Here is a 27675-nt window from a genome sequence, read left to right as displayed (position 1 = left end):
AGATGGGGCCTGGGGGAACCGGGGCAGGCGGGAGGGAGTGGGGGAGCCTGGCCCGGGGCCCTGCAGGAAAGAACGGCCATTCGTGCTCCGGGGCAGGCCCCTAGAGGCCCCGAGTGTGCTTCCCCGCGTCTGGGCATCCCTCCCGGCTCAACGGACAGGCCGTCACGCGGTCTGGTTAAGACGAGGCCGGTACGCCCTGCGGCCCGGGTGCGAGCCGCTTTCTGCGCCCCCCCCCCCCCCCCCCCCGTGTCCCCATCCCGGCACCGCGTCTGTCCCCATCCGAGCACATCCACACCTGCACCCTCTGCCTAGTGTCCTCCCTTCGGTCCCTCGCGTGCGCCTGCCGGGGCAGCACGGACCCTACCCCACGAGCGGCCCCATCTGCGCGTGCGCCCGCGTGCTCGCCCAGCCGCACCCCTCCCCCGTGTGCATGGTGACTGCACATGATGTCCGGGCCGGGTCTCCACGGCCCCAGGCCACGGGCGGGCCCGCTGTGGTGTGTGCGCCCTCCCCCCAGCTGTCCTGTCCCCTGGGGGCAGCGCACATCGGAGCCTGCCCTCGTGTCACGCTCACACCCGCCCCGTGCGGGTCACAGTTGTCACCCCCGTTTCACAGATGTGGAGACTGACGCCGGACGGGAGGTCGCTTGCCCAAGGCCACAGAGCCAAGAAGCGGGGGGAGAGGATTCAAACCCAACACCGTAACTCCACAGGCCTCACTCTGCGCCCCTCCTGCCCTCCGGGTTCTAAGAGGCGGGGGGAGCCCCCCACGTGACAGGGGAGAGAGAAGGAGCTGGTCCCTGCGTGGCTGGGTGCCTCCGCCCCCTGCAGGAGGGCCACAGAAGCAGCAGGAACAAAGCACTCCCGGGGGCTGAGCAGAGGGGGCCCTTTCTGGCCTGCTTGGGTGGGTAACCAGGGAAGGCCTCGGGAGGAGAAAAGGCACTCCCAATCTGGGCACAGAGAGGGCAAAGGCCTCAGTCTGGCGCGAGGCCTGGGAGGTGGGGCCGACAGATCCCCCAGACCTCCGCCCCGCCCCAGGTACGGGAGCACAGATGCCGGGGGAGGCGGGTGTTGGCGGAACACTGCCCTTGTGGCGGGAGGAGAGGAAGGGAGGGGGTGCTCTAATCAGCTTAACCCCCTTAATGAGCAGCTAATTGGGGGCTGTCTAGACAGGAAGCTGGAGGGAGCCAAGAGGAGGAGACTGTGGGGGAGGGGGAAGAGGACATGGGAAGGGGAGGAGGAGGCCGCAGAGGAAGAGGAGGGAGGAAAGGAAGAGAAGGGGGCCGGGAGGAGCAGAAGGGGGAGGGGAGGAGGAGGGAAGGGAAGAGGAGGGAGGAGGGGGAGAGATGAGTCCATCTTCCCCACCAGGCTGGGCGCACCTGCAGCGTGCAGACCAGCATACCGCTGGGGGTTATGCTGAGGGCCCCACAGGAGGGAGCCGGTCTGCCATCGCCTGAAGCGACCGATGGAAACCACAAGGGACAGATTCAGCTCTGTGACTCCGTGGGGCACACCAGAAGGGGGTGTCAGTTGCCTCCTCGTCCACCCCCACTGCTGCCGCTTCACGCTCAGGGCAGGAAGTTCACACCAGGCTCCAGTGACCCTCTCGAGCATTTCCTTCCTTTTATTGATTGATTGATTGATTTTCTCTTTTCGAGCTTCCTGCATTGAAAGCTAGGTTTTTGTTTTTGTTTTCGGCTTCCATCCTTTCTCTTTTTCTAATCCATAGACTTAAGGCTATAATTTTTCCTCTCCGGGCTGCTGTGGCTACATCGCAGAAGCTGCCCTCCAGCTCTAAATAGCACACGCTTTATATGTGGCCGGTCCCGTCGATCACAGAGTTAACGAGAAGCGCTTTGGGGTTCCCAATCATTAAAGGCAGGGCAGAAGTTAACAGTCTCCCAATATCTGCCCTACCCCTCTTCCTTAGTGGCAGAACCCTTAAATTTGAGACGGGCACATACTTGCCGAAAAATAAGACTACATTTCCCAGAAGCCCCTGCGGCAGGGTGTGGCCCTAGGAGCGACTCAGGGGCCCAGACATCAGCAGAAGAGGTAAGCGCATCCTCTGAGAATTATTTTTAAAGGGAAAGGACATGCTCAGACTTGACCCTTCTTTCCTGCTGGCTGGACAGCAGACATGAGGGCTGGAGCTCCAGCAGTTGTCTTGGACCGTAAGGTGGGAATGAAAACCATATTCACTTGGGGGCACCTGGGTTGGTTAAGCGATAGACTCTTGATTTCGTCTCAGGTCATGATTTCACAGGTCATGAGTTTGAGCCCTGCATCATACTCAGTGCTGACAACGTGGGGCCTGCTTGGGATTCTCTCCCTCCCTCTCTCTCTCTCTCTCTCTCTCTCTCCCTCTCTGCCCCTGCTCGTGCTCTCTCTTTCTCTCTCTCTCAAAAAAAAAAAAAAAAAAACCCAACAGATAAACATTCAAAAATGCTCCACATTTGGGGCACTTGGGTGGCTCAGTTGGCTAAGCATCCGACTTCAGCTCAGGTCACGATCTCACAGTTGGCGAGTTCCAGCCCCGCACTGGGCTCTGTGCCGACAGTTCAGAGCCTGGAGCCTGCCTCAGATTCTGTGTCTCCCCCTTTCCCTCTGCCCTTCCTCCAATCGAGCTTTGTCTCCCTCTCTCTCTCTAAAAAATAAAGTTTAAAAAAATGTTTAAAAAAATGTTCCACATTCACTGGAGCTAAAGGCGGGAGCCTAAGTCTCAGGGTTGCTGATGGCTGGACATTTACTTTGGAGAGAAATGCACTGTCCTTTTGGGGTTTCTGTTTCTCACAATCAAACTTAAAGCTTACTAAACACAGGATCTTTACAGAGGCAAACCTGTCAGAAGTGGGGAACCCACAGGGAGAGAGAACCATGGAGACACTTTGACCCACAAATTAGAGCCTCCTAGGGAGACACATCCTCCCAAGGTTAGGTACCTGCCCTGGGAGCCAACACAATGGAAGAGGGAGGGCCATTGGGGCTCAAATGTCACAACCAGACATGATAGAGACTCATTCACAGACATGGGGATTTTATAAAGACACGAACAACGAACTCTCTTGTGTCCTGGGCACTCATCGTGTGCCAGGTGGCTGCTTTATGCGCCTTCTACCATTTCCTCCTCCCAGCTCCAGGAAAGAAGAGTTATCTCATCAATCCCATTTTGAAGATAAGAAAACTGAGGTTCAGAGAAGTCAAGTCACCTGCCCAAAGTTACACAGCCCACACAGCGAGCCAATGGCAGACCTGGATTTCAAACCCAGGTCTCTCTGACACTTAAACCTGCCCTCTTAACTGTAATGCTTTCCAGGAATCCTGTAGGTATGGTCTTCGTGTAGACAGACCTTTATAAGAAAGCCGGCCCTTCGGGAATAGGGAGTAGGGACCAAAAAGCAGGGGGCAAGCAAACAAATCCTCAGGTTTACTGGGTGTGTACTATGCGCCAGGCCTGTTTTAGGGACACCGCACGTATTAACTCACTTAATCCCCACAACCTTAGAGGGCGGTGCAGATATTAACCCCATTTTACAGATGAGGAACCGGAGGCTCAGAGCAGTGCGGTCACCAGAGGCTGTACTGGCCGGTGGGCCCGAGTCCACGCTGGCAACCATTGGGTAATCCGCGGGGTGAACCCTTTTTAAGGGGTAAGGGTCTGGACTGAGCGACGTTTCTAAATTCTGGGACACAGACTCCGCTGGGGACTTTTGCATTTCCAGGGACACCCAGCCCAGGGCAAGGCAAGCTTGTGGGCCCCCCTGAGCATAGTGTCCCCGAGCAGCCCCGAGGCCAGCCCGCGGGAGAGCAGAAACTCGGGTTCTCCGGAGGAGAACCGCGGTGGAGACGAGGACCCCAAGGAACGGAGATCTTCGGGGGAGGCCGCTGGGGAGCCTGTGGCAATGCCGCCCCTGCAGAACAGGACCCGTTCTGGGGAAGGCCCTAAAAAGGCAGACGAGTGAGAGGCCAGCCTCTCCCCGAAAAGGAGGTTCAGAGAAAAGGAGACCTGGGACCGCGCGGAGGCCGAGCCCGTGGAGACGGGAATCTCGGAAGATCAGCAGGACCCCTGCGACGGGGCATGCTACAGCTCGGGACCCACCAGCGGGGACCCTCCAGATGAGAGCGTAGGGCGGACCCCGGGAAGAAGCGCGCTGCCGATCAGAAGCGCCACCGAGTCCACGCCGCAGGTCCGGGAGCCCCACGGAGACGAGGCTGCACCGGGCAGAGGGCAGGAAAGCCGCGGGAGGGACAGTCTCCGCCCTCCCCGGCCCCGACGGAACCCAGAAGCTCCGGGAACGTGAGTCCGGACTTCCCAGCGGCGAGCGACCCGCGCGACTACAACTCCCAGGAGGCCCCGCGGCCCCAGCCCCAGGGCTTCCCGCACCCCGGCGCCGGCGCAGTGCCTGCCGGAACATGTAGTCCCCGCCGCGGTAACCCCGGCCCCGAGGCCCGCTCCGCCCCCACTGCCAGCCCCACCTCCTTCCATGTCCTCCGTCCAGTTGCGGCTGCTACTCGTGGGAGAGCTGGGCGAGGTGTAGTAATCGCCGCCGGGGCTCGTGTCCACGTCTTCCTCCATCGAGCCCGATTTGTGCCGCTTGCTCCTAAAGGGCGAGGGAAACGGAGCGCAGGCCGGTTACCACGGCGACGCGAGGGTGTGGCGGGGGCGGTTGGGGCTGACTTCCGGTCCGTAGGGGGCAGGGCGGGGAGGGTGCTATCGCGAGACGTCGAGGTTCCCGCGGGCTTTCAGCCGGTTCGGGGAGCACCTGCCTCAACCTGCCCATCGCTCGGATGGGACGCCCGGGGCCAGAGGCAGTGAGGCTCTCGGCCGAGCGCAGACGGCCGGCTGGCAGGCTGCGCACTAAAACCCTGGATAAGCACTCGGCCTACCGTAAACCTCAGAACAACCCGGTAGGACTATGATCCCATTTTACAGATGGCGGAAATCCACGCAAGCACTGTGACCGGCTCAAGGTTACCCAGCGTATCTCCCCAAGAACCAGTGGCTATACCCGTGGAGTCTCAGGGCGTGGGCTGATAGGACTCAAGGCTGTGGGAGCCCTGGGTGGGGTATCAGGGCTGGGGAAAGGAGCACTTGGGGCTGGGTTTTGAGGGATACGTAGGAGTTTACCATGTGAACCCTGAAAACAGGCATTCCAGGGAGAGGAGTCAGCCAGCCGGGGCCAGGTGGAGGTGGGCGAGGGGTGGCCGAATGCCCAGAGGCAGGGACCGGGGCACGTACCCGCTGGAGGAAGTGCTCGGTAGCGTTCTCCTCATGCCTGTGCTGGCTGGATTCAGGTCGTATGCCAGGTGCCCCTGCAGCTCCCCCAGGGAGAAGTTGGGTCCTGTTCCAGTCACCACGGGTGCTGCGGAGGGCGAGAGGGGGCAGAGTGAGAGAGGGTGCAAGGTCCAGGGCTGCAGTTTGCCCCGGAGGGGTGGGGAGAGCCACCGGGGGACTGGCCAGCCCCAAAAGGAACCCCGTCCCCTGACTGGCCTGGTTCCTAACGTGGCTGAAAGTGTCCTCATTCTATGGGTCAGAAGCCCAAAGCCAGCAAGAGAGGCCAAGCCCACACTGTGAGGCAGAGGCATAGCCAGGGCGGGAGGACTAGCTTCCCAGTGCTCCCTGAGGCCAGGCTCTGCTGATCTGGACAGGGAGGGTGATGGTCAGGGTTAAGGCAGGACAGTGCCCAGAACTCCCTGCACTGGAATTCAGGTGGGGGTGTCTGGGGAGTGGGTGGGTCCCCAGCAGGTACATTAGGAAGGTAAGGGAACAGGAGGCAAAGCGGGTGGGGCGTGTGGGCCCCTACCTACTGCCCTTCCTAGGCACCGTAGCTCGGTGACAGAGGGGAGTAGGGCAGGGTGATGGGCAGCTTCCCTTTCCCTGAGACTCTTTCTCAGAGTCCCCATCCCAAAGCCCCCTCTCCCTCTCCCGCGCCCCTCCCCTCTCCAGATCCCAGCACAGGGTGGGCGGGGACACTCACTCCGGGACACCTGGATGAGCTCGGTGACACTGAACACGCCGGAGGTGACGAAGCTCTCCTGGAAGTCGGTCGTGTCTGGAACAGGGAGAAAATGGGACTCACTGGGTCTGTTTCCTTCCTCGACACCCTGGGCTACCCAGACTCCGGGGGCTGGAGTGGTCACCCTGTCCACCCCCTGCAGCCCCGTGGCAAGACGGAGGCAGAGGCCGGACCTGCGTTCGAATCTCAGCTCGGCTGCCGCTTCGCGTGTGCTCTTGGGCAAGTCCCTTCCTGTCCGTGAGCCTCCGTGCTCCCTAATCTCCAAAGTGGGGGCCACACACCCTGCCATCGGGGTGGCTGATAGGAATCAACTGGCCGCAAGGGGCTGGCTTGCTCTCCTCGTGTCACGCGGTTCTGCAGCCCCTTATCCCTCCCCCTCTAGACTGGGAGCTCTGTCCTGACGGGGAGGTCTGTGTGCCCAGGTCCCGCGGTGTCCCCAGTGCCTGGCCCAGAGCCTGGCACACAGCAGGGGCTCAGAATCACAGGCTGAATGGAAGGTCCACCCGCAGCAGTTAAAGTCCCCCATGTCCCCAGAACCGCGCCTGCCTAATGTCAAAGGAAGAGGGACCCTCCTCTCTGGTATGCAGTGGTTGGGACCCATTTAACGGATTTGGAAACAGGTGTGGCTCCTCTTGGCTGACCTTGGACGGCTGGGAGCCAGCCTCTCGCACCCCCCCCCCACCCCCGCCCCGTGGACGGACCCCGGACACACGACGCTCAGGGAGAGAACCCGACACAAGGCCACACGGGGCGTGAGTCCGCGGGTGTGAAACGTCCTGAATGGGCTCATCCGCGGACAGGAAGGGGGCTTCATGGGGGCCGAGGACTGGGGAGGGGGAGGAGGGGTGGGGACAGGGCTTCTTTTCAGGGCAACAAAAGTGTTGTGGACAGTTAGAGGCAATGGTTGCACAACAGCACGAATGTAGTCAACGCCACTAAGTGTACGTGTTCTGTCATGTGAATTTAACCACAATACGGTTTTGGGTTTTTTTTTTTTTAGATCATTAAGGCAAAGGCACCACGCGTCAGGCGGTGGTCGGCAGGCAGGGGTGGGGAGCCTGCCTGAAAGAGGACCGAGAGGCCTACAGACATTAAAGTTTGGGAAGTGGCAAGGACGGCGCCTGGTGCAGGGTAACGGCCACGCAGGCCAGTGTCGGCTGCCGCGATCAGGATGACCTTAAACAGGAGGTCTGGCCGCCTCCCTGAGGGTCACGATACTGCCAGGAGTGGCCCATGCAAAGGCCCTGGGGTTGGAGGCAACAGGAGGGAAAGAAGCCAGGGAAGGTGGTCAGAGTGGAGAAGGGACCAGCAGGTGGGCGGCTCTAGGCCTCGGGGGTGGCGAGAGCGGTTCTTCTCCAGGCCCCCAGGGGGCAGCACGGGCCACAGGGAGCCGACCTGGGTGCCCGGTTCCCCAGCTGTGAGAGACCCAAGTCCTGGCCAGTCCGGAAAGTCCAGTCTCCCCGGTTACCAGCTTTGTGCACACCATTTATTGAGCAATTACTATATGCCCAGCCCCGTGCTGGGGGGCTCAGGGCCGCCACATCCCTGGGAGGAGAGGGCGATGCCCACCCCCCGCCCCCAGCGTCCAGGGGAAGCGGCCTCGGCCGTTTCCTGCCACCCAGCTGGCCAGCTGCTGTCAGCACGCCCCTCCGCCTTCCCCCCACCGGGGTTTCCTGTTTGTGCAGCACTCGCCCAGCTCCATCTCCAGGGGACTCCCTGGCGGGTGGGAGGAAGTGCTTTCCTCCGCCAGACGCTGGAGCTCCCCATGGGACCAGGCCAAGCGCCGCTGCCCCCGCCTGCCTTGAACATCTGGCTTGGAGGCAGGCGCCTGAGGATCACAGGAGGCCAAGGAGGACTCAGGGTCACAGCCGGCCCGTGGTGAGCGGCACGGGGGCCTGTGACGCTCCTGGAACCATCCGGCCTCCCTGTGCCGGCCTTTCCGACGGGGACGTCCTCACCCCTTTGCTTTTTCTTCCATCCTTCCTTCCTGTTATCTCTCCTCCTCCACCCCTGTGTACCACTTCTCTTTTTGTCTCTGCTTCACCCCTCCCTCTCTCCTTTTTTTTCTTTCTGCAAATATTTATTGAGCACCTGTTGTGTACCAGGGTCCTATTCTAGGTGCTGAGGACACAGTAGTGATCAGGACAGACAAAAGCCTCTGCCCTCGAGCAGGTGAGGTTGCATTAGGAGAGAGAAGCAAACAAGCAACTAAGCAAATACATAGGCGATCACTAACTTCCTCAAAAGGAAATAAAACAGAAAGTGGTCATTGAGAGTGGCTGAGGCTGTCTGAGGTCAGCAAATCTGAGAGGGGGAGTATGTGAGCTAAGACCTGGGTGATCTAGAGAGAGAGAGCAATGAGCTGTCCAGATAGAAGGCAAAGCACATGCAAAGGCCCTGAAGCAGGAACTGGGCCTGGACTGTTGGAGGAACAGCTAGGAGGCCCATGTGGCTGGAGCAGAGAGACCGAGGGGAAGTGAGGGAGGAAGGGAGGGCAGGCAGGGCACAGGGACAGGTCCTGCAGGGCCTTGGGGGTCGGGGGGACTTTTGCCCCAAGGGAGGTGGGGCCCCTAGAGGACTGTGAGCAGAGGAGGGCAGGACCTGACTCAGAGCTCATGGGGGCTCTCTGGCCACCTTAGGACAGACAGGGAAGCGAGGACAGAAGCCAGGGGACCAGGGTAGAGGTGACCGCTCTGGTCCAGGAGGGCGATTATGGGAGCAGACCAGGGCAGAAGCAGGGCCCTCTCTTGTGGGGTGAGCCCCTCAGGGCCCAGAGGGCGGGAGCTCGGAGTCGTGGCTTCCAACCCCAGCTCCCTGCTTGCCCCTGGGAAGGCCCCTTGACCTCTCGGTGCCTCGGTGTTCTCATCTACAAAATGGAACAATACCAGTGCCTGCCTATAGCATGGTTGTGAGGTGCCGACGCGGGGCCACGCAGAGCACGATGGGGCCGTGCGCCCCAGCCCTCGCCATCCCCAAACTCACCCAGCGTGATGGGCTTGCTGTCCTCCTGGTCGGAGCCCATCCCTGCCCGGGGACTACCGCTCTGCTCCGCGTCTGCAAAGAGAAGGAGGGGGACGGTATGGTGACATTGCAGGGGACCCCACCCCGGGGGGGGGAGGAGGCCTCCGTGCCGGGGCCAGGCTGGGCAGCGCCGTGGAGAAGCGGTCCCGAGCTTGCCCAGGCCCGGGGGTCTCCGCTTGGCCCCCTCCCCTCGGCCTCTGCCCTTGAAGTCCCGGGGCCCCAGCCCTTGGTCTTGGGTTGTCACTCAGGGCCCCCAGGAGAGGGCAGAGGGGCGTCCCCCTGCAGCCGCCACGCGGCCACCCACCCGCCTGGCTTGGGGGCTCCCTCCCACCCTGGCGCCCGCCCTCCATCTTATCTAAAAATAATCAGGCTCCTTGGCAGACGGCGAAACAGACAGACGCTGAGCTCAGCATTATCAGCTCCGGCAGCCTGGATGGAGGGCGAGGCGCGCCAACCCCTCTGCAGCCCCCACGGCGTCCACCCGGGACCGGGGCGGGGGCGGCGGGAGGGGGGGACACCCACGAGCCCGGCCTGACGGAACCCCCGGCCCCGCCTATCTGTCTCTGAGGTCAAACACCAAGGTGGTGGGAGTCACGGCCAGACGCCAAAGAAGGAGAACCGGCCCCTGCCACCTGCCACGTTCCAAAGCCAGGCATAACCGCTGTGTGCCCTCAGGCAAGTCGCTTAACTGTTCTGAGCCTCACTTCTCTCTTTCGAAGGGGTGTGGGCATCACCGAGAGGTGGTAAAGAGGTAATACGGACGGGTCGGGAGCCCCTAGGGCACGCCCGAATCGAGTTCGAGCCCCGGATCTGGTTCAGCGCGGACGGCGTGGAGCCCGCTTGGGATTCTCTGTTTCCCTCCCTCTCTCTCTCTCGCTCTCAAAATAAATAAACTTAAAAGAATATTTTAAATCCCTAAAATGGCCGTAAATGTGGGCTTCCCCCCCCCCCCCCCCCGTCACCAGGGTGACTTTCTGCATGAGTGGGCACGTGCGTCCAGACCTGCGACCCACGGCCGTGCGTTAACCGCCTGGCTTCCGGGATCGGACGCCCGAGTTCCCATCCCAGCTCCGGGAGCCTCCGAGGCGACGCGCCCTCCGCTCCCTCGGGATCCCGTGGGGGTGACCGTGCGGACGCCTCCCCGGACGGCCGCGGAGCCCTCCCCGTGCGCCTCGCGGCTTGGCACACCCTGTGTGTCGAGCACCTCCTGCCCGCCAAGATCGAGGGTGCCCTGAACGCCACCGGGCCGAGGACCCGTGCCTCAGTTTCCCGACCCGCCACAGGAGCGGACGGGGGCAGCCCCAGTCGTGACCCACTGGGCTGGGCAGGGCTGGGCAGCGGCCGAGGCGAGCGTGCCCGGCTCGGCCCCGCGCCCTGTGGCCGCTCCCGGGCCGGGCTGCCAGCGGCCCCTTGGCTCCGGCCAGTTCCGCTTGGACGGCCACGCGGCTGGGCACGGTGGCCGCCGCGTTGGGAAGAGCCCAGCCCGGGCAGCCGGCCTCGGGCACAGGACCCTCTTCCGGATCCGGCGCCCACACGGCCTCGGCAGGCAGCAGGGCGCGGCGGGCGCTCAGGCGATGCCCGGTCAGGGCCGCAGGGCTGTGGGCCTCGCTCTCCTCATCCGTGAAGTGGGCACAGCCACACGTCTCTCTCAGAGGCTGTCCCCTGACAGAAAAGGCGATCGCGAATACAAGAAAGAGCCCCAGACCGGGGTGGGGGGTGGGGGGCACACAGTAAGCACGTCGCCAGCCAGAGGGAGGCGTTATCACTGTCCGTGCTGCGTCCCCCCCCCCCCGTTTCCGTCTAGGGTGTTGTTACTCTGCATCCGTGGAGAGCGAGGGCGCTCGGCCACAGCTGGCTCTTAGCCAAGGTCTCCCTGTGACCTGGGGCTGCCCAGACCACCTCTCGGAGCCACGCGGTTTCCCGGGAGCAGAAAGATGGCAGAACCCACCTCCGGGCTTTGCCGGCCGCCAAGTCAGCGAATGCGTGTGAAAGCGCCAGTGGGTACTGACGGTCAAAAAACCGTGGGCTCGGGAGCGGCTGTGAACGACACTGTGTTCCGCGTGGCGGTTAACTGTCCGCTGTGAGCGCTGAGAACCGCGGCTGGCCGTCGCCTGTCGGTCTTGTATCCCGCAGCCCCGCTGAGCTCACTCAGTAGTTCTAGGAGATGTTTGTGTTTTCGTAGATCGCTCGGGATTTTCTTTGTAAGACCCTTGTGTCATCTGATCTGTAGGCCTCTGATTTCCTTTTTCTTGCCTTATTGCACAGGCAAGGACTTCCAGCACGATACCAAATGGAAGTGGCGAGAGCGAGTGGCCCTTCTTGGTTCCGATCTTGGGGGAGACTCCCCAGTTTCTCACCCCCGAGTACGATGGAGATCCCCTCACTGGGGTCAAGGGGTTTACCCTTCCCTTTCTATAGTCTGGGGAGTTTTTTTTTTTTTTTTAATTAAATAAGCGTAGTTTCTAAACACTGATGCTGTAATGACATGCTATGTCATTAAATCTTTTTTAATTTAGTTTTTAGATGGTGGTCAAATAGACATAGCATAAAATTTACCATTTAACTGTTTCTTTTTCAATTTTGTTTTTGATGTTTATTTATTCTTGAGAGAGACCATGAGCAGGGGAAGGGCAGAGAGAGAGACACAGAACCCGAAGCAGCCTCCAGGCTCTGAGCTGTCGGCACAGAGCCCGATGCGGGGCTCGAACCCACAAACGGCGAGATCACGAACTGAGCCGAGGTGGGACGCCCGACCGACTGAGCCACCCAGGCGCCCCACCGTTTAACTGTTTCTAAGCGCACGGCTCATTGGCATCAGGCACACTCACGCTGTCCTGCATTCACCCCCGCTATCTGTCTCCAGAACTTTCCATCTCCCCAAACTGAGACTCTGTCCCCATGAAGCACGGACTCCCCGCCCCCTGCCCCAGCCCTGGCTCCCACCGTCTTCTCTCTGACTCGGTGGACGGGACTCCTCTGGGGACCCCCTGTGAGTGGGGTCACGCGGGACGTGTCCTGTGTCCGGCTCCTGTCACTGCACACCGTGACCTCCGGGTCTGTCCACGTGGTGGCAGGTGGCAGGACGTCCTGACTTTTAATTACGTGATCTTATTTTTTAAGTATCTCCAACCTTCACAAAAAGTCTCATCTGTCTGCTGACCACTTGCCTGTCACTTGGGTCCTGAAAACTCCCACCAGCCACATGCGACTTTACACATAAGTGAGCTAAACTGAAATCAAGTTAGAATTTCAGGACTTCGCCAGCACCGGTCACCTTTCACTACTCAGGAGCCCACGAGACTGGCAGGGACCAGATTGGACGGTGCGGAACCCTGCCACCATCACAGAAAGTTGAGCCCAGCTCAGCCCCCCGGGGCTGAGCTGCGATGGATGTTTCCATGAAATATCGGGAGGGAAGGGGCACGGAGAGTCCCTTCTCCTCTCATCTGCTTAGACAGCCGGCCCTTAAATGCAGTGTCCTCTGGTCTGAACAGACGTCTAGTGGATAATGTTTAAAGGACAGGCTAAACATTAAAAAAATTTTTTTTTTAAAAAGGGGCGCCTGGGTGGCTCCGTCGGTGAAGCGTCCGACTTGCGCTCAGGTCATGATCTCACGGTTGTGGGTTCGAGCCCCGCGTCGGGCTCTGTGCTGACGGCTCGGAGCCTCGAGCTGCTTCGGATCCTGTGTCTCCCTCTCTCTCTGCCCCTCCCCCGCTCACGCTCTGTCTCTCTCTCTCTCTCCCTCAAAAATAAATAAACGCTAAAAAAAAAAAAAAAAAAAAAGGACGGCTAATGTCCAGTGCCCCCAGCTGCCCCAGGCCCCAAGACAACGGCTTTTGTCTGCTGAGTCGTACTGCGTGAAGAGCGGTCACGGTAGATTGATTCAATCTACCCAACTGATGAGTTTGGTAAACTGAGGCGCAGCTCAGAGTCTCTTATCCAAAGCCGATGTCAAGTCAGAGAAGTTATGTGCCCATCGCAGAGTTGCTTAACGGGGGTGATCCTGCCCCTCAGGACAAAGTCTGGGCGCCTCTGTGGTCGTCAGGACTGGGGCTGTCCTGGCATCGAGGGGGCCGGGGACGCCGCTCACCCCCTACAGCACCCAGGACACCACCCACGGAATGACCCGCCCCAGTGTCTGCCGAGTGGGGGGAGGCCCTGCTCCCATCCGTTTCCAGAGGGGGTGAAAACCAGTGCTCGGGGGGAGGGAGAAGGTAAGCAATTCTGCTCTTCGCTCCTTTTTTTTCTAATTATAATTTTTCACAAATGTTTATTTGTCTTTGAAGGAGAGAGAGACAGAGCGTGAGCTGGGGAGGGGCAGAGAGAGAGGGAGACACAGAATCCGAAGCAGGCTCCGGGCTCCGAGCCGTCGGCACAGAGCCCGACGCGGGGCTCGAACCCACGGACCGCGAGATCGTGACCTGAGCCGAAGGCGCCGCTTAACCGACGGAGCCCCCCAGGCGCCCCCTGTTTCCTTTTGAAAGGAACTGACTGCTGGGCACCTCCTGGGTGTCAGAAGCCTGGAAGACACAGTGTGACGAAAATGGGCAGAAAAGCCCTGCCCTCGTGGCACCCAGGTCCTGACGGGGGAGCGACGGGCAATGAACAAGCAAACAGATTCACCCAGGGGATAAACTCGGGGCGTGTCAAGTGCCAGGGAGGCCCCACGGGGCTCGGAGATGTGAGTGGCCGCCCCTGGAGGAGGAGGGGCATAGACTAGAGGTCCTGGGAGGGTTGATGAGGGTTCTGGGTGAAATGGTACGGTCCAATTGTTAATGCTTAGTGACTCATTTCTTTGACTATATCGGGCTGCACGGTTCACCTCCACTGACTTATTTAATCTTCAAAACTCCCCCAGGAGGACAACATGGATGGATCTAGAGAGCGTAACGCTGAGTGAAGTGTGTCAGTCGGAGAAAGACAAACGCCGTAGGATTTCATTCATATGTGGAGTTGAAGAAACTAAATAAACAGAGGGCGGGGGAGAGACAAGCCAGAAAACGGTCTCTTGACTACAGAGAACCCGCAGAGGGGAGGTGGGAGGGGGATGGGAGAAGTAGGTGGTGGGGATAAGAGCACACTCATCCGTGTGCTGGGGACAGCTAGGGACAGAATACGTCCTTGGTACCTACAGACCCTATCGCGCAGGCTGGGGAGACTTCCGGGCACGCCCCGCTCGGGTCGCCGGGGGTAGGGGCCGCGGTGTCATGAGACGGGGTGCGTCGACGGGCGACACGGTCTGGTCTGACACCCTGAAGCCGTCCTGGATCCGGTCCGGCAATCCCCGGGGTTACCCAGAGACCGCAAGTAAGTTCCCCAAGGCCGCACAGCAAGGGAAGCTGATGGGCTGACGGTTTTATCTGCTCCTCGTAAAAACGCATAAACGGTGGCGGGGGGCAGGGGGGCGGCGCCTGGGTGGCTTAGTTGGTTAAGCATCCGACTCTTGATTTCGGCTTAGAGCACGATCTCTCTTCGTGAGTTCGAGCCCCGCGTCGGGCCCCGTGCTTGGGATTCTCTCCCCGCCCCTCCGTCTCAAAACTAAATAAATGGACTTAAAAAAAATATACATGAGCATCTCGTTGAATATCATACCGCATCCAATACGCCAGCTTTAAAACGTCGTTGGCCTGTCTTTCGTTTTTTGTTTTGAGTTTTCTCCTGACCTGGTCGACTCAACCACCACCCCCCACCCCCTCCGGCCCCCGGACACGGTTTTCCGCAGCCCGTGCTGCCCAAACGGTATTCTCCCCGCGAGGACACCAGGGACGTGTCTCCTGGGGGAAAACTGAAGCAGGACGTGCCCGCCGGTGACCCGTGCTCGTGGTTCGAGACCCGACCGAGCACGGGCCTCATGGTCAAGAAGAACGGGCATCGCTGGTCTCCGAGCAGCTGTGGGGGCTTTTCAGGGCCTTTAAAACGCACCGGGGTCTTGAAGGAAGGGGGCGGGGTGTAGCCCCCCCGATCGTCGGACCTCGGGGGTCTCCTGGGAGCCAGAGCCGCACGGAGTCCCTGCCCTGCCTGGCACAGCCTGGCGTGTGACCTTGGACTAGTCCCGTGTCCTCCCTCCGAGCCTCGGTCTTCCCATCTGCAAAGCGAACCTTCTCCACCGCTGCCTTCCTTCATGGGGGTGAGGCTGGAGTCTGAGCTGCTTCAGAAGAGGAAGGGCCAATCGCTGACAAGGGGACAAATACTGTGCTGGTGACGGCGTTTGTCCAAACTCAGAATCCAGATGAACTTCGTCCTGCCTCTGCCCACCGCCCTCCGGGGCTCCCACCTCCAGTGGCCCCCTGTGGCCCTGCCAGACCGCCCCATCCCTTCCCAGCCCCCCCCCAGCCCCTCCTCCTTCTCTCGCCCATCGTCCACTCTGCTCCAGCCACATGGGCCTCTGGTCCTCTGCCAACGTGCCAGGCCCAATCCTGCCCCAGGGCCTTTGCACAGGTGGTGTGGTACCCTCTGCCTGGATGTCCTTTCGGCATCTACATGGCTAACACTCTCCTGTCATCCCGGGCCTTTCCTCGAAGATCTCCTTCTCCGAGAGGCACACGAGGCTCTTTAGCACCACGCACAGAGCATAGGTAGCCACGCTCACGCTAGTATAAGTGAGAGTCTGGCCACTGGCAACAGCTGAATCTCAAGCGACTCCCTGCTTCGGCCCGGACCGGTTCTCTGGACTTTCTCAGGCCCGTGGGGCGTTCATGTGTAGCCGGGACGTCACCTCCTCCCGTATCCTTTTGCTCAAACAAGCACATGACCGTGGCGACAATAGAAATGTAAACTGGATCCCACTGACAAGTGTACAGAGTGTTCTTTCCTGTCCGTGGCCAGGAGCCCAAATTCGGTCCGTCCCAGCCCCCGAGAAAGGCGCCGCTGGGCCTCCGGTCCCGCCCTTCCCGCCCAGGAACACCCACCCCTTGGCACCAGACAACTCCCTTCATCCTGGTGGCTAAACCTGCGGCCGTCCCTAATTGGGAGATCGACACGCCGAGGTGACACACTCACCTCACAGGTGTTTAGTGACCACCTACTACTCGCCAGGCACTGGGGGGACGGCAGGGTGCCAAGGGCGGAGAGACAGACAGGAAGTGAGCAGACAGAAGGGGCCCGGGATAACTCCACGCGGCTCTAAGTTCCAGCGAGGCCATTAAACTGGGTGAGGGGACAGAGGGCGGCTCTGGGGGTGACTTTCGACACAGATGCCCGGCGGGGGCCCCTCTGAGGAGGTGTCGTTGGCACCGAGGCCTCAGCGACGGGGAGGAGCCGGCCCCGGGGAGAGCCGGGCAAAGGCGCAGCATGTGCAAAAGCCCTGGGGCGGGAACAAACGCAGGATGTTGGAGGACCCGACACGGTGAGCAAAGGGGAGCGAACAGGGCCACGCGGGCCACGTGGCTGCAGCGACAGGCTTGGGTTTTATTCTCGAGCGCCACGCGGAGGGACAGGCCCCCGGCTCTGCCAGATGGCACAGCACCTCTGGCTACGAGGCCGTGCCGAGGCGTCAGGAGCGCGAGACGGGCGGCCGCTTTGGAGGCCGGCGTGGCGCTTGCTCCCGCGGAAAGTTAGACACGGAATCCACGCGCCCCAGCAATTCCACGCGCCCGGATGCACCCAATGAGGGGTGCAAGCGGGGCCCCCGAAGGATGCCCGCACCCCCGCGTGCACAGCCGCGAGGTTCCTGGCTGCCCCACGTGGGGACAGAGGGAAGGGTGAACACGGTGCGTCCGGCCACACGCTGGAATGTGACCCAGCCTCAGGGAGGAAGGGCGTCCTCCCACCTGCCACCGCGTGGAGGGACCCGGAGGCCGCCGTGTGCAGGGACAGGAGCCGGACACAGAAGGACACGTCCCGCGTGACCCCACGCACAGGGGTCCCCAGAGGAGTCCCGCCCACAGGGACGGAGACCGGATGGTGGGAGCCAGGGGTGGGGAGTCCGTGCTTCAGGGGGACAGGGTCTCAGTCTGGGGAGATGGAAGGTTCTGGAGACGGGCGGTGGGGGTGGACGCAGCACAGCGTGAATGTGCCTGAGGCCGCGGAGCTGTGCGCTTAGAAACGGTTACGCGGGTGTATTTTCTACTCTGTGTCCTTTAACCGCGATAAAACACACACACGCGAAAACAGCGTGGCTGCCGAGTGGCCTCCGGAACCTTGGGGGCCGGGACACCGGGCAGGGGGTGCGGGCACTGGCCCAGGGTGGTGGCCGCGGACACAGGGACGGGACCTGACGAAGTCGGGCCCGCGCCTCCTCAAAAGCCGGTGGGACACGGAGGGGGGGGGGGGGCGGAGCCCGGAGTCCCCGTCCGGGCCCCGCGGCCCTCGCTGGCCTTCTTTTCCGACCTCAGCGGGCTTCCAAATGCAGCTGGCTTGGCCGGGCTGCCACGTCCGCCTCCGACGCCGGCCAGCTAGAGACAAACCCAAAGCCAGGCCCTGGAATTCCGAGCTCCCGGCTGTCACCAGCCATCTTTAAACATTAGCCAGCCGAGCTCAGCTTTCCCCGTCCTGGAAGGCCGCGCGGCACACACGACCCTGGCCTTTGTCCCTGCGCCCCGCCGCCCCCTCCCTCCCAGGCAAGCCCCAGCCATCTTCGCCGGCCTAACCCTAACACCTCCTTCTCCGGAACACCCGCCCTCGGCCCCTTGGCCAAGCCCTAGCCCCCCCCCGCCCCCACCAAGCGGGTCTATCAATACATGAAAATCCCAAGTCCTCCCCGCGGCCACCAGGCCCTGCCGAAACTGCCCCCCTGTCCCCTCCCCGCCCTCCCCTCCTCCCTCTCTCCCCCTGGCCCGCTCTGCTCCGGCCACACGTGCCTCCTCACTGTTCCTCCAATGTGCCGGGCCCCGCGATGCCCCGGGACCTTTGCACAAACTGTGCCCTCCGCCTGGACCGCCCTTCCTGTGAATGCCTGCCGGGCCCATCCCCTCACTCCGCTCCTTCGAGTCTCGGTTCAAATGTGGTTTACGTGTCCACAGCCCCTGGCACGGGACCTGGGCTCGATGTTGGGGGCAGTTGGGGAATTCACTTCCGCCCGTCCCTCCCGAGAGGCGGGAGGACGGATTCTCACGTGCGTCCGGTTATGTGACAACCTGCTTCGTGTCCCTGAGCCTCCACCCCACCCCATGCCAGCGTCTGCGCACATCCAGGCACAAAGGGGCACGGCGATTCGTTTATTCAGCCCACACACTGAGCACCTCCTGGGTACGAGGCCCTGTTCTAGGTTCTGAACAAAACAGACCCGAAGTCCCATCCCTGAGGCTCACGGCCGCAGGTTGCGCCCCAGCCATTGTAAGGAAGGCCAGGGGTCGAGCACACGGTAGGAGGACTTCAGGCTACGCTAAACTTGAGCTTGGTGCTGGTGGTGTGGCAGGAGGACCGGAACTGAGACCGGCCCTGAGCTGCAAGGAACCTCAGCACAAACCCTGGCTCTCCAGGGGGGGCCCGGAACACAGGCTGCCCAGCCCAGCAGCGGCGACCCCCCCGGCCTGCGGTCCGGCCCCCGCTGTGCGACCTCAGCGAAAGCGCTTTCCCTCTCTGAGCCTCCACGTCTTGGCACCGAGGCTCTAGCGCGCCTTCTCCAGGCGCCGCCTGGACAAACCGCAGGGAAGAAAAAGCAAGACGCTGGACGTTCAAGGCGCGCACTCGCCGGCCTCTGGGGAACGTCTCGGAAATGCGGACGAGAAGCAGGGGACCCGAGAGGCGAGAGGGCCCGGCCCGGTGACCTCCTGGATGCCGGCCTCCTCCCTCGCCTTGTGCTTCCTGACCCGCGTGTTCCTAGAGTCTGGACCGCACTTTCCCTCTCCCTCTCCCTCTCCCCTGCCGCCCGGCCGCCTGGGCCCGAGCCAACCTGCCTCGGAGTCACTTTCAAAGAAAAGTTTCTGTTTTCTTCCCACCCGGCCCAGCGCCCCCGCCGCCTGGCCCGCTCCGTGGCCTGGCTCGCTCCGTGGCCTGGCTCCGGCCCGGCCGGGCGCCCGTGGACACCTCAGGCCAGCGGGTCAGGGTGCTGGCCCTCCGCCGCCCCGAGCCCAGGCCTCGGGCCGCACTCGGGGAGCCCGGGAGGCCCCACGGGGGCCCCGGCGTGGCCGTTTCGGGGTGTCTGGCCCCAGAGCCCCGCGGGGAGGTCCCCGCCGGCCACAGGGCCCACTCGGAGGCCTGCAGGCCGGGACTGGCCCCATCCCGGGACGCTTTGGCGGCCAGGCCGCCTTATGACATCATGGCTCTGGCGGCCATTTTCTCCACTCTCCCTCCCCCGGCTTCCAGATGCTTCTGCCGGCCTTGGCGGCCATTTTGTCCGCGCAGGAGGCTGGGGCTGGCACGGGAGCGGAGCGCCGGCCCTCCCTGCCGGGTGGGGGCGGGGGGGGGCTCCCCTCGGGGCCCCTCGTGGCCTCCGAGGGGTTAAGTGCGCGTCCCACGGGGCGCGGGGGGCAGGCGGGCGGCCCAGCACACGTGGCCGCCCCGCGGCCCTGCTCCCGCTCACGCACCCCACTCCGGGTGGCACCGGGGCCGCGAAAAACAGGTTAAAAATACCCACACGCGCAACCCCCCCCCCCCACCGGTCCCCTCCAATGTCAAATGTGTCAGCGCCACCCGGGGAGGGGGGCAGCCTTAAAATAACTTGCTGTTTACATTTGGAGCAAATTCTTGGCTCCTCCACAGCCAAGCCCGGGCCTCCTCCCGCCTCCCTGGCGGGCCTGCTTCAGCGGCCGCCCGAGCAGGGCGGGGAGCTCCGGGGCCACAGGCGCGGCCCCGGGAGGGGACGGGCCAGCCCCACTTGTGGCCACACGGTGGACGGGGCCGGGCGGGAGCGCCAGAGAACGCCGGCTGCCAAAAATGGGCGCGGGCCGCGGCCCCTCCCGGCTCCCCCCCTGTTTCTGATGCTTCTTGGGTGGGGGGGGGGGTGGGAGAACTTCCTGGCCAAGGGAGGCGGGCACGAAGGGAGGGCTCCAGAGCGGGGCAGAATCCTGCAGGAGCTGTGGGGCCTCAGGCCAGCCCTGCCCCTCTCTGGGCCTCCAGGGAAAGCAGTCCGGCCTCCCCGGAGTGGGGTCAGGAGGATGGGTCCCATCCCAGCCTTGCTGGGGTGGGGGGTGGGGGGCGGGAAGGAAGGGGGCGACGGATCGCCGCAGCCCCTCTCCCTGGCTCCCCTTCTGCAGAAAGTGGGTGTTGAGGTGCGAACACCTCAGATCTGGGCACTCCCATTTCACAGAGGGGCAAACTGAGGGCCAGAGGCAGGAAGGGGCTTGGCCCAAGTCTCACGGCTGTTAAGTGCACGAGCGGCTCAGAGCCCAGTTACTCTGGTTCCGGAGCCCCCGCTTTAAACCCACCGCCTTGCGGTGGCCCGGCCAGTTAAGCGCCCAACTCTTGTTTTTTTTTTTTTTTTTTTTTTTTTAGCTCAGGTCACGATCTCACGGTCCGTGGGTTCGAGCCCCGCATCGGGCTCCGTGCCGACATCAGAGAGCTTGCTGGGATTCGCGCTCTCTGCCCCTCCCCCGCTTGTGCTCGCTCGCGCTCTCTCTCTCTCTGTCTCAAAATAAGTTAATTAAAAAAAAAGTAAACCCACTGCCTCGACTGCAGGAGGAGGTTGGAAACTCCAGGGCGCCAGCCTGAATTGAAGGGAGGGGTAGTGGGAGACTTTTCTGCTCCCCTGGCCCTCCCGAGGCCTCTCTTCCTGGAGCCTGGCACGCAGTCAGTACTCAATACACGCTCGCACACAGGCACAAACGACTGGGATTATCCTGACAGGGTGTGGCATACAAAAGGTGCAAAATACATGCTTGTCAAAGGAGTCTGAGGACTGTCGGGAAAATAGGGGGATAGTCAGAGGAAAAGACCAGGTCGAGGGGGTCACGGACTCTGATCAGTGGTGACACAAGGGATTTCCGACAGCAGGCCCGAGGCAGGGTGTGGAATGTCACCCAAACATTGCCCATCTCAGTCCCCCTGGTCCTTGGAGAAGGTCCCTCACCTGCTCCAGGGCCTGAATATCAGAGGGAGGGACCTGTGGCTGGAGAAGCCCAAGGAAGTAACTGGAATCTGTCCTAGGGGCCCAGGAAGGCTTCCTGGGGGAGGGGATATCGGAGCTGGGGCCTTGATGTATGAGTAGGAGTTTGCCAGGCACCGAAGGGGCTTGTGGGGAGTGAGAACAGTGTATGAAGATAATAAGAATCACAGCTTAATTCCTGCTGATCCCAGCAGTGTGCCCATTTCACAGATCTGGAAACTGAGGTACAGTGAGTGGCTTGGAGCCAGGCCATCTGTTCCGGAGCCACATGGTGAGATGCCCCTCCCCCCGGCCTTGCCCCGGATTGGCTGTGACGCCAGGCTAGCCCCTTGTCCTCTCTGGGTCTGTTTCCCCAGCTGCCACGGTGGAATTTGGCCAGGCACCAGGGGGGTGCCATTTTACTGGAACAAAACAGGGCCTCGGAGAGGGCACAGTCAGTTAACTGCCCGGTGGCCCGTCTCAGCGAGTACTCAGTGAGTACTTGCACGCCTCCCGTGCCGGCGGGCTCTCTCCCTTCTCACGAGCCTCCTGCCTCACGACTGCTGACCGCTGAAAAGGGGCCTGCTCCGTGCCAGGTGCTCACTGAACCCGCTCCACGGTTACAGATTGTCACTCCCGTTTCACAGATGAGGAAACTGAGGCGCAGAGCGGGGCAGGTCCTGGCCTGAGCTCCCCTGGCGAGCATGGAGATAAGAATGGGGGGAAACGCTGCCCCCCTCCGCTGCGTATGCCCAGGCCGGGGGCCGGGGGGACCTATGACCCAGGCGATCGACTCGCACGGCCCCGCTCCGCCTAGGCTGACGACGGTCCCTGAACTGTCACACCTAGGAACAGGCTTGCAGGCTGGCTGCCTCCATTCTCCCCTCTCCGGAACCCATGCGGTGGCCTGGGTCCCTCAACTATCACCCCCTCACTTTCCCACCAGCGTCTGTCGCCCCCCCCCCCACCCTCCAGGGCTCCCAGCTCCCCGGGGTAAAGGCCCAGTGGCCTCCAGGGCCCTGCAGGACCTGCCCCCGTCCCCTCTCTGCCCTCCCCTCCTCCCTCTCTCCCCTTCGTCCACTCAGCTCCACCCATACGGGCCCCCTCGCCGCTCCTTCAAACCGCCAGGCCCGGTGCTGCCCCAGGACCTTTGCACAGGCTGTTTCTCCCACCTGGAATGCTCTCCTCCCATTTGTTCACCCAGCTGGCAACTCCTCAACCTTCGGGTCCCAGCTGGAACGTCAGGCCCTCCGACAGACCCCACCAAACAGCCCGCTGTCTCTATCCCTCTGCCCTTATTTTTTCGACAGCCCCCATCGCCCACTGCTGTTTCCCGCTTGTTCTTTGTCTGTTGCTCCCCCCGACCGGGAACCCCCCCCCCACCCCGAGCGCCGCGGTTCCGTCTGTCTCGTGTCCCGGCCGTGTCCCCAGGACCCAGAGCCCACAGTGAGCACTGAATCTATTTACTGACTACACAGGGACTGCGCCGGCTGAGTGCTGAGTGCGGACGTGTTCTGTGCTGCCCCGGACCCCTGGTGGGTCTTCCCTCTCGTCTCCCTCGGCGGCCCCACGAGGCGAGCCGCTTTTACAGATGGGGAAACTGAGGCTCGGGGAGAGCAGGGAATAAGCAAGCGTCAGAAGCAGAGTAGGCCACGCCAGGCCTCTGGGCCCCCGCGGCTGGCCCGCTGCCACTGGGAGCAAACGGGGTGTCTGTCAACAACCCCGACAACCGTGACAGTAATGCCGACGGGCCGGCAATGACTAGCGCAGCATCGCCCCGTCCGTAAGGGTGCCCCCGTGCGGGTTGGCGCGGGGCCCCGGAGGGGAGACTCAGGGGACACCGGCCCCTTTAAGATCTTCCCCCTCCCCAGCTGGGCGCCGGCCCGGCCTCCCCTTATGTAAGCAGGCCAGCTGCCCTTGCATAACCTGGTTACATAAGGAAGCAGGGAACAGGCTCGTCCATCCGGCAGCAACCTGTCCCGGGCCGTCTGTGGGGCCGGCCTGGGGCACAGGAACGCCGAGGCCACCCAGAGTGGCCGCCGGGTGAAGGCCCGTGCAGGGGCCTCTGGGTCGGCTCCTGTCCGGGGGGGGGGGGGGGGGCGAGGCCGGCGTCTCAGCCACATCATCCTGTGCCCGGAAAAGTGAAAGGCTTCCAGTCTGCGAGTGGATGGGGGTGTTCCCATTACAGTGACGGAGAGACTGAGCCCCAGAGAGGCCGAGGGAGCTGCCTAAAGCTTCACAGCGCCAGGCAGAGGGCGGAGGCGACGGGCCTCTGGGGACAGCTGGGGTCCGGCCTCGGCCAGAGCCCGAACCTCCCAACTCCGCTGTACGATGGGGCTGCAAACGCGACCTTTCTGCACAGGGCCTGGTGTGCAGCTGGCACTCAATGCATGCAGCCTTGAATTCAGCACCGGGCCCGCTCTACAAGGCTTTTCATTCTGCGGACGGCCCCGTCCCGCAGTGAAGCCACAGGCGGGCCCGAGGGGGTGGCCGTGCCGGCCCGCGGGGGAATGTGCGAGCCTCGGGTGCTGTGTGGCGGCCCCACTGTGTGCCAAACCCTGGCCCGGATTCTATTCCGTCTGCCCGGCAGGCCCCAGGGCGGACGCAAGGAGCCCCGGGAACAGGTGGGGAAACTGAGGTGCGGAGAGGAGGGATGTGCCCAAGGTCAAACCCAAGCCCTACCGTGCGCCCCCCCCCCCCCCGTCTCCTTCGCCAGGCAGGCCTCCCCAGGCCCAGGCCCTCCGTCTGACCACGTGGGCTTGGGGGTGTCTGGGTGTGGCAGTCCCCCCACACCCTCCCCACCTCCCCCCACCCCCGGGAGGCTCAGTTCCTTGGGAGGGGTGTGGCTTGGGGGTGGAGGCGGCCCCTCTCCTTTCTCCTTCCTCTTCTCCCTGGGCACTGGCCCTTTAAGGCAGCAGGCTGCCAGGGCCTGTCCCGGGGTTACCCCAAGGGGCGGGTGTGGTCAGGAACAAGGGGCCCATTCAGCTGCTGCTGCCACCTCCGGGCAGCCCACAGGCTGGCCTGGGTGGGAGGCAGGGAGGAGACTGGCAAAGGCAGGGACTAGGGGCGGGCAGAGTAAGAGACAGGCGCTAGGAGAGAGACAGAGAAAGAGAGACAGAGAGACGACACCTGGCCTCTTGGCTGCACCTCCTCCCTGGTTCTCCTGGATCGGGCGTTTGAGGCTGACCCAACCCCCAGCCAGGAGGCAGCCCCCAAAGGTGCTCCTTGATCCAGCCGAACCTGGCGTCCACTCACTAGCACCCAAATCCCGTAATCCCAAAGGGCGCATCCCGGGACATTCTGGGGAGGTCCCCGACACATCTCAGATGGCCCCTTCCCAGGGGACCGTGGTGGGCCCTCAGATCTTCCGGACCCGAGTTCGGGTCCTGACGCTAGCTCTTGGCTATGTGACCTCAGGCCAGTGGCTTTAACCTCTCTGGGCCTCAATTTCCCTAACTGCTAAATGCAGTTCGCGACAGTCGCTACCTCGGTGGGGTCAGGATGAAGTGAAATGGGGCGGACAGACCCTCACATCCACCGGGAGTCTAAGAGCCCCCAGGCCGGCCGCAAGTGCCCCAGACGTGCAACCCTGCCTCCCATCCGACGTCACAGCCTCCAATTACAGCCGCTGCCTTCACCCGAGGCCCTACTAAGCACCCTGCCGGCTGTGGGTAGGAGCTGTCCTGGTGCCCCCCGGCCCGCAACGGCCTCTGGAAACGCATCCAGGGTTCCAAGTCCTCGCGACTGACATCTATCTACCGCGGATCAAACGAAGTCCTGATTCTTATTCCCAGGGCTACCTGGTTTCAGGTTCTCACCCCCACGAAACGGGGCCTCCAAGAAGGCAGCCGCTGCCTCAGCCAGTCCGGGGCGGGGAGCCTCAAAGAAACCAAAACCTGCCTCCTGCCCTCTGTAAGCATCGTTTCTGAAATATTCCGTTCCGTCACCTGGTCTCAGGACAGACGTGCTCGACTGACCTGAGCTTTCTGCATCTCTGACGAAGAGAATCCTAGAGCCTACCCCTGGGAGTTCTAGGACCCAGCTCAGGAAAACTCCAGAGCCCGTCCTCGGGCATGAAAACACCCCGTGTGAGGAATTCCGGAACCTGCTACCAACGGTCAAGAATACACTTCAAGGGTTTCTTGGATGTCGATGAAATCGACGCTGGGAGAAGCACTGACAGACTTCACGGGTTTGGAATTCTCATATGCTTGAGAGCCCTGGTTGAGACCATGTGAGATCTGTTCCCAGATGCTTGAAAACATCTCCCCTCGAGGACGCCAGAACCCGCCCCGGGGGTCCTAGAACTCAAGTCGTAGAATTCCGGAGCTTGTCCCTCCGTAAGCAAAAACCCATCGTCAGACACTTGGGATCTTGCTTCCAGATACTCAGAAACCCACCCCTGCATGGTCAGGAATACACGTGAGGAATTCTAGATCAAGGGATCGGCTTGAGGGTTTCCAGGAAAGTTTCCTGGACTGTTAAATCACAACCTCGATGAATGTCGGGGGGGGGGGGGGGTCTGGGTGGCTCAGTCGGTTAAGCATCAGAATCTTGATTTCGGCTCAGGTCACGCTCTCAGGGTGGTGGGTCCAAGCCTCACGTCGGGCTGTAACGCTGACAGCGTGGAGTCTGCCTGGGATTCTCTCTGTCTCTCTGTCCCCCAGTCTCTCCCCGCTCCAAATAAATAAATAAACTTAAAGACATTTAGCCAACTTGGGGCGCACTTGAGATCTGCCTTGAAAGTCTCTAGAATTCAGATGCTCTTAGAGCCGAGTTGCCGGCCTGGTCCACGTGTGGCTCTGAGCGGCTGAAACGTGGCTGGTCAGAATCAGGGTGCGAATTTCAAAGACCGAGAAGAAACAGAGTAACGTAAACCATCTCAATACCTCGTCCGTCCTGATTATGTGTCAAAATGACAATATTTTGGTTGTCCCGGGTGGGTGAAACAGAATATATTGTTAAAACCCACGTCCCCTGTACGTTTAGACTTTTACCTGCGGAGACCAGAGAAAAAAGTTACATTATCTACGCGGCTCACACCGTATTCTACTGGGCGGTGCTGTTCTGAAACCGGCCTCGGAGAACTGGAGAATTGCCCGGGGGCGGGGGGCGCCTGGGTGGCTCAGTCCGTCGAGCGTCCGGCTTCTGCTCAGGTCGTGATCTCACGGTTCGTGAGTTCGAGCCCTGCGTCGGGCTCTGTGCTGATGGCTCAGGGCCTGGAGCCTGTTTCGGATTCTGTGTCTCCCTCTCTCTGCTCCTCCTCTGCTCATACTCTTTCTTTCTCTCTCTCTCAAAAATAAATAAACATTCGAAAAAATTAAAAAAACAAACTGCCTACACAGTAAAGACCCCTCTGAAGATTCTAGAACTCAGGCCTTGGTAATTCCTAGAATCGCCCTCGTCCCTGCCTTGACCTGTCTTCCCTTGGAGCACAGGATGGGACAGAACAGACCGGAGGAAGGGCCCCTACTGGCTGGGCAGCCATGGGCAGCGTCCCACCTCTCTCTGGGCCTCAGTTTCCCCATCTGGACAAGACGTGCAGTGTCCCCGTGTGCCCCCTCCCTCATCCTTCACCAGCTCTGGCCATCTGTGACTTCCTGCCCACACCCAGCTGGAGGAAGAGGGGCTGGCCTGGCAGCTGGCAGGCGGGGGGCGGGGGGGGGATGCCAGAGATGTCCCTAGCTGCCCTCAGCCTCCCCTCGGCTCGCTGGGCAGAGGGCCAAGGCGGCAACTGCAGCCGCCATGCTGGGGTGGCCACCACAGGTGCACCGCAATGTCTCCCCCTCCCGCTGACGCCGTGGGGACAGGGCACTCGGTGGGCGGCCCCCCGGGGAGCCTCCTCACCCCTGCCTCGGTGGGGGTGGACTGCTGGGGGGCGGGCAACAGGGGCGCGAAAGGCCCGTCCGCGAGGGGAGCGCCTCCCCGCCAACGGGGTCCCCCTCCTGAGCGCCCGCCGCGTGCTACGAGGTTTCTTTGTCACAGATTGGACACTCCCTGAGCTCCCTCCGCGGAAGAAACCCGGGAGCAAAGATGGGCACTAACTTGCCCGGCCGTCGGAGGGCAGAGCTGGGGCCAAATCCCTATTTTACGGTACCGTGGTCATTTTTATGAAGCCGATGCATATAGAACGCACTTCTGATTATTATTATTATTATTATTATTATTATTATTATTATTATTAACAACAACACGAGTCTTTCAATTGGGGTAAAATACACACAACACGAAATTCACCATCTGAACCCTTTCCAAGCACACACAGCTCAGCGGCCTCAGGCACACGCATGCGGTCGTGCAGCCGCCCCCGCCATCCGTCTCCAGAACTTTCCATCTCCCCAGGCCGAGACCCTGTCCCCAGGAAGCACGGACTCCCCACCCCTGGCTCCCACCATCTACTCTGTCTCTGTGACGGGACTCCTCTGGGGACCCCCTGTGCGTGGGGTCACGCGGGACGTGTCCTTCTGTGTCTGGCTTCTGTCACCGCACACAGTGGCCTCCGGGTCCCTCCACGCGGTGGCAGGTGGGAGGACGTCCTTTTTTTTTTTTTTAAGTTTATTTATTTATTTTGGTGTGGGGTGGCGGGGAGAGCACACAGGCAAGTGGGGAAGGGGCCGAGAGACAGAGAATCCCCAGCAGGGTCCACACCACCAGCACAGAGCCCGACGAGGGGCTC

At 61.8% G+C, this 27675-nt stretch overlaps 1 protein-coding gene across 4 annotated transcripts in view; it reads right to left on the bottom strand.

Moving 5' to 3' along the window:
* NFIC (nuclear factor I C) overlaps window positions 1-27675 on the bottom strand; it is a 55776-nt gene that overhangs the window by 13105 nt on the left and 14996 nt on the right. For all 4 annotated transcript variants that reach the window (XM_047096539.1, XM_047096540.1, XM_047096542.1 and 1 more), the window contains exons 3-6: window positions 8999-9070; window positions 5978-6052; window positions 5239-5362; window positions 4476-4600 (exon numbers count right to left, since the gene is read on the bottom strand). In XM_047096539.1, coding sequence (XP_046952495.1) covers window positions 4476-4600; window positions 5239-5362; window positions 5978-6052; window positions 8999-9070 — 396 coding nt within the window. The remainder of the gene's footprint in view (window positions 1-4475; window positions 4601-5238; window positions 5363-5977; window positions 6053-8998; window positions 9071-27675) is intronic.

This window comes from Lynx rufus, unplaced genomic scaffold (assembly GCF_022079265.1).
Source record: "Lynx rufus isolate CCGP_SWC_20201006 ecotype Redwood Valley unplaced genomic scaffold, mLynRuf1.p SCAF_4, whole genome shotgun sequence".
Lineage (NCBI taxonomy): Eukaryota > Metazoa > Chordata > Mammalia > Carnivora > Felidae > Lynx > Lynx rufus.
The sequence above is the reverse complement of the archived record's forward strand: the minus strand, read 5'-3'. Positions and strand labels throughout refer to the sequence as shown.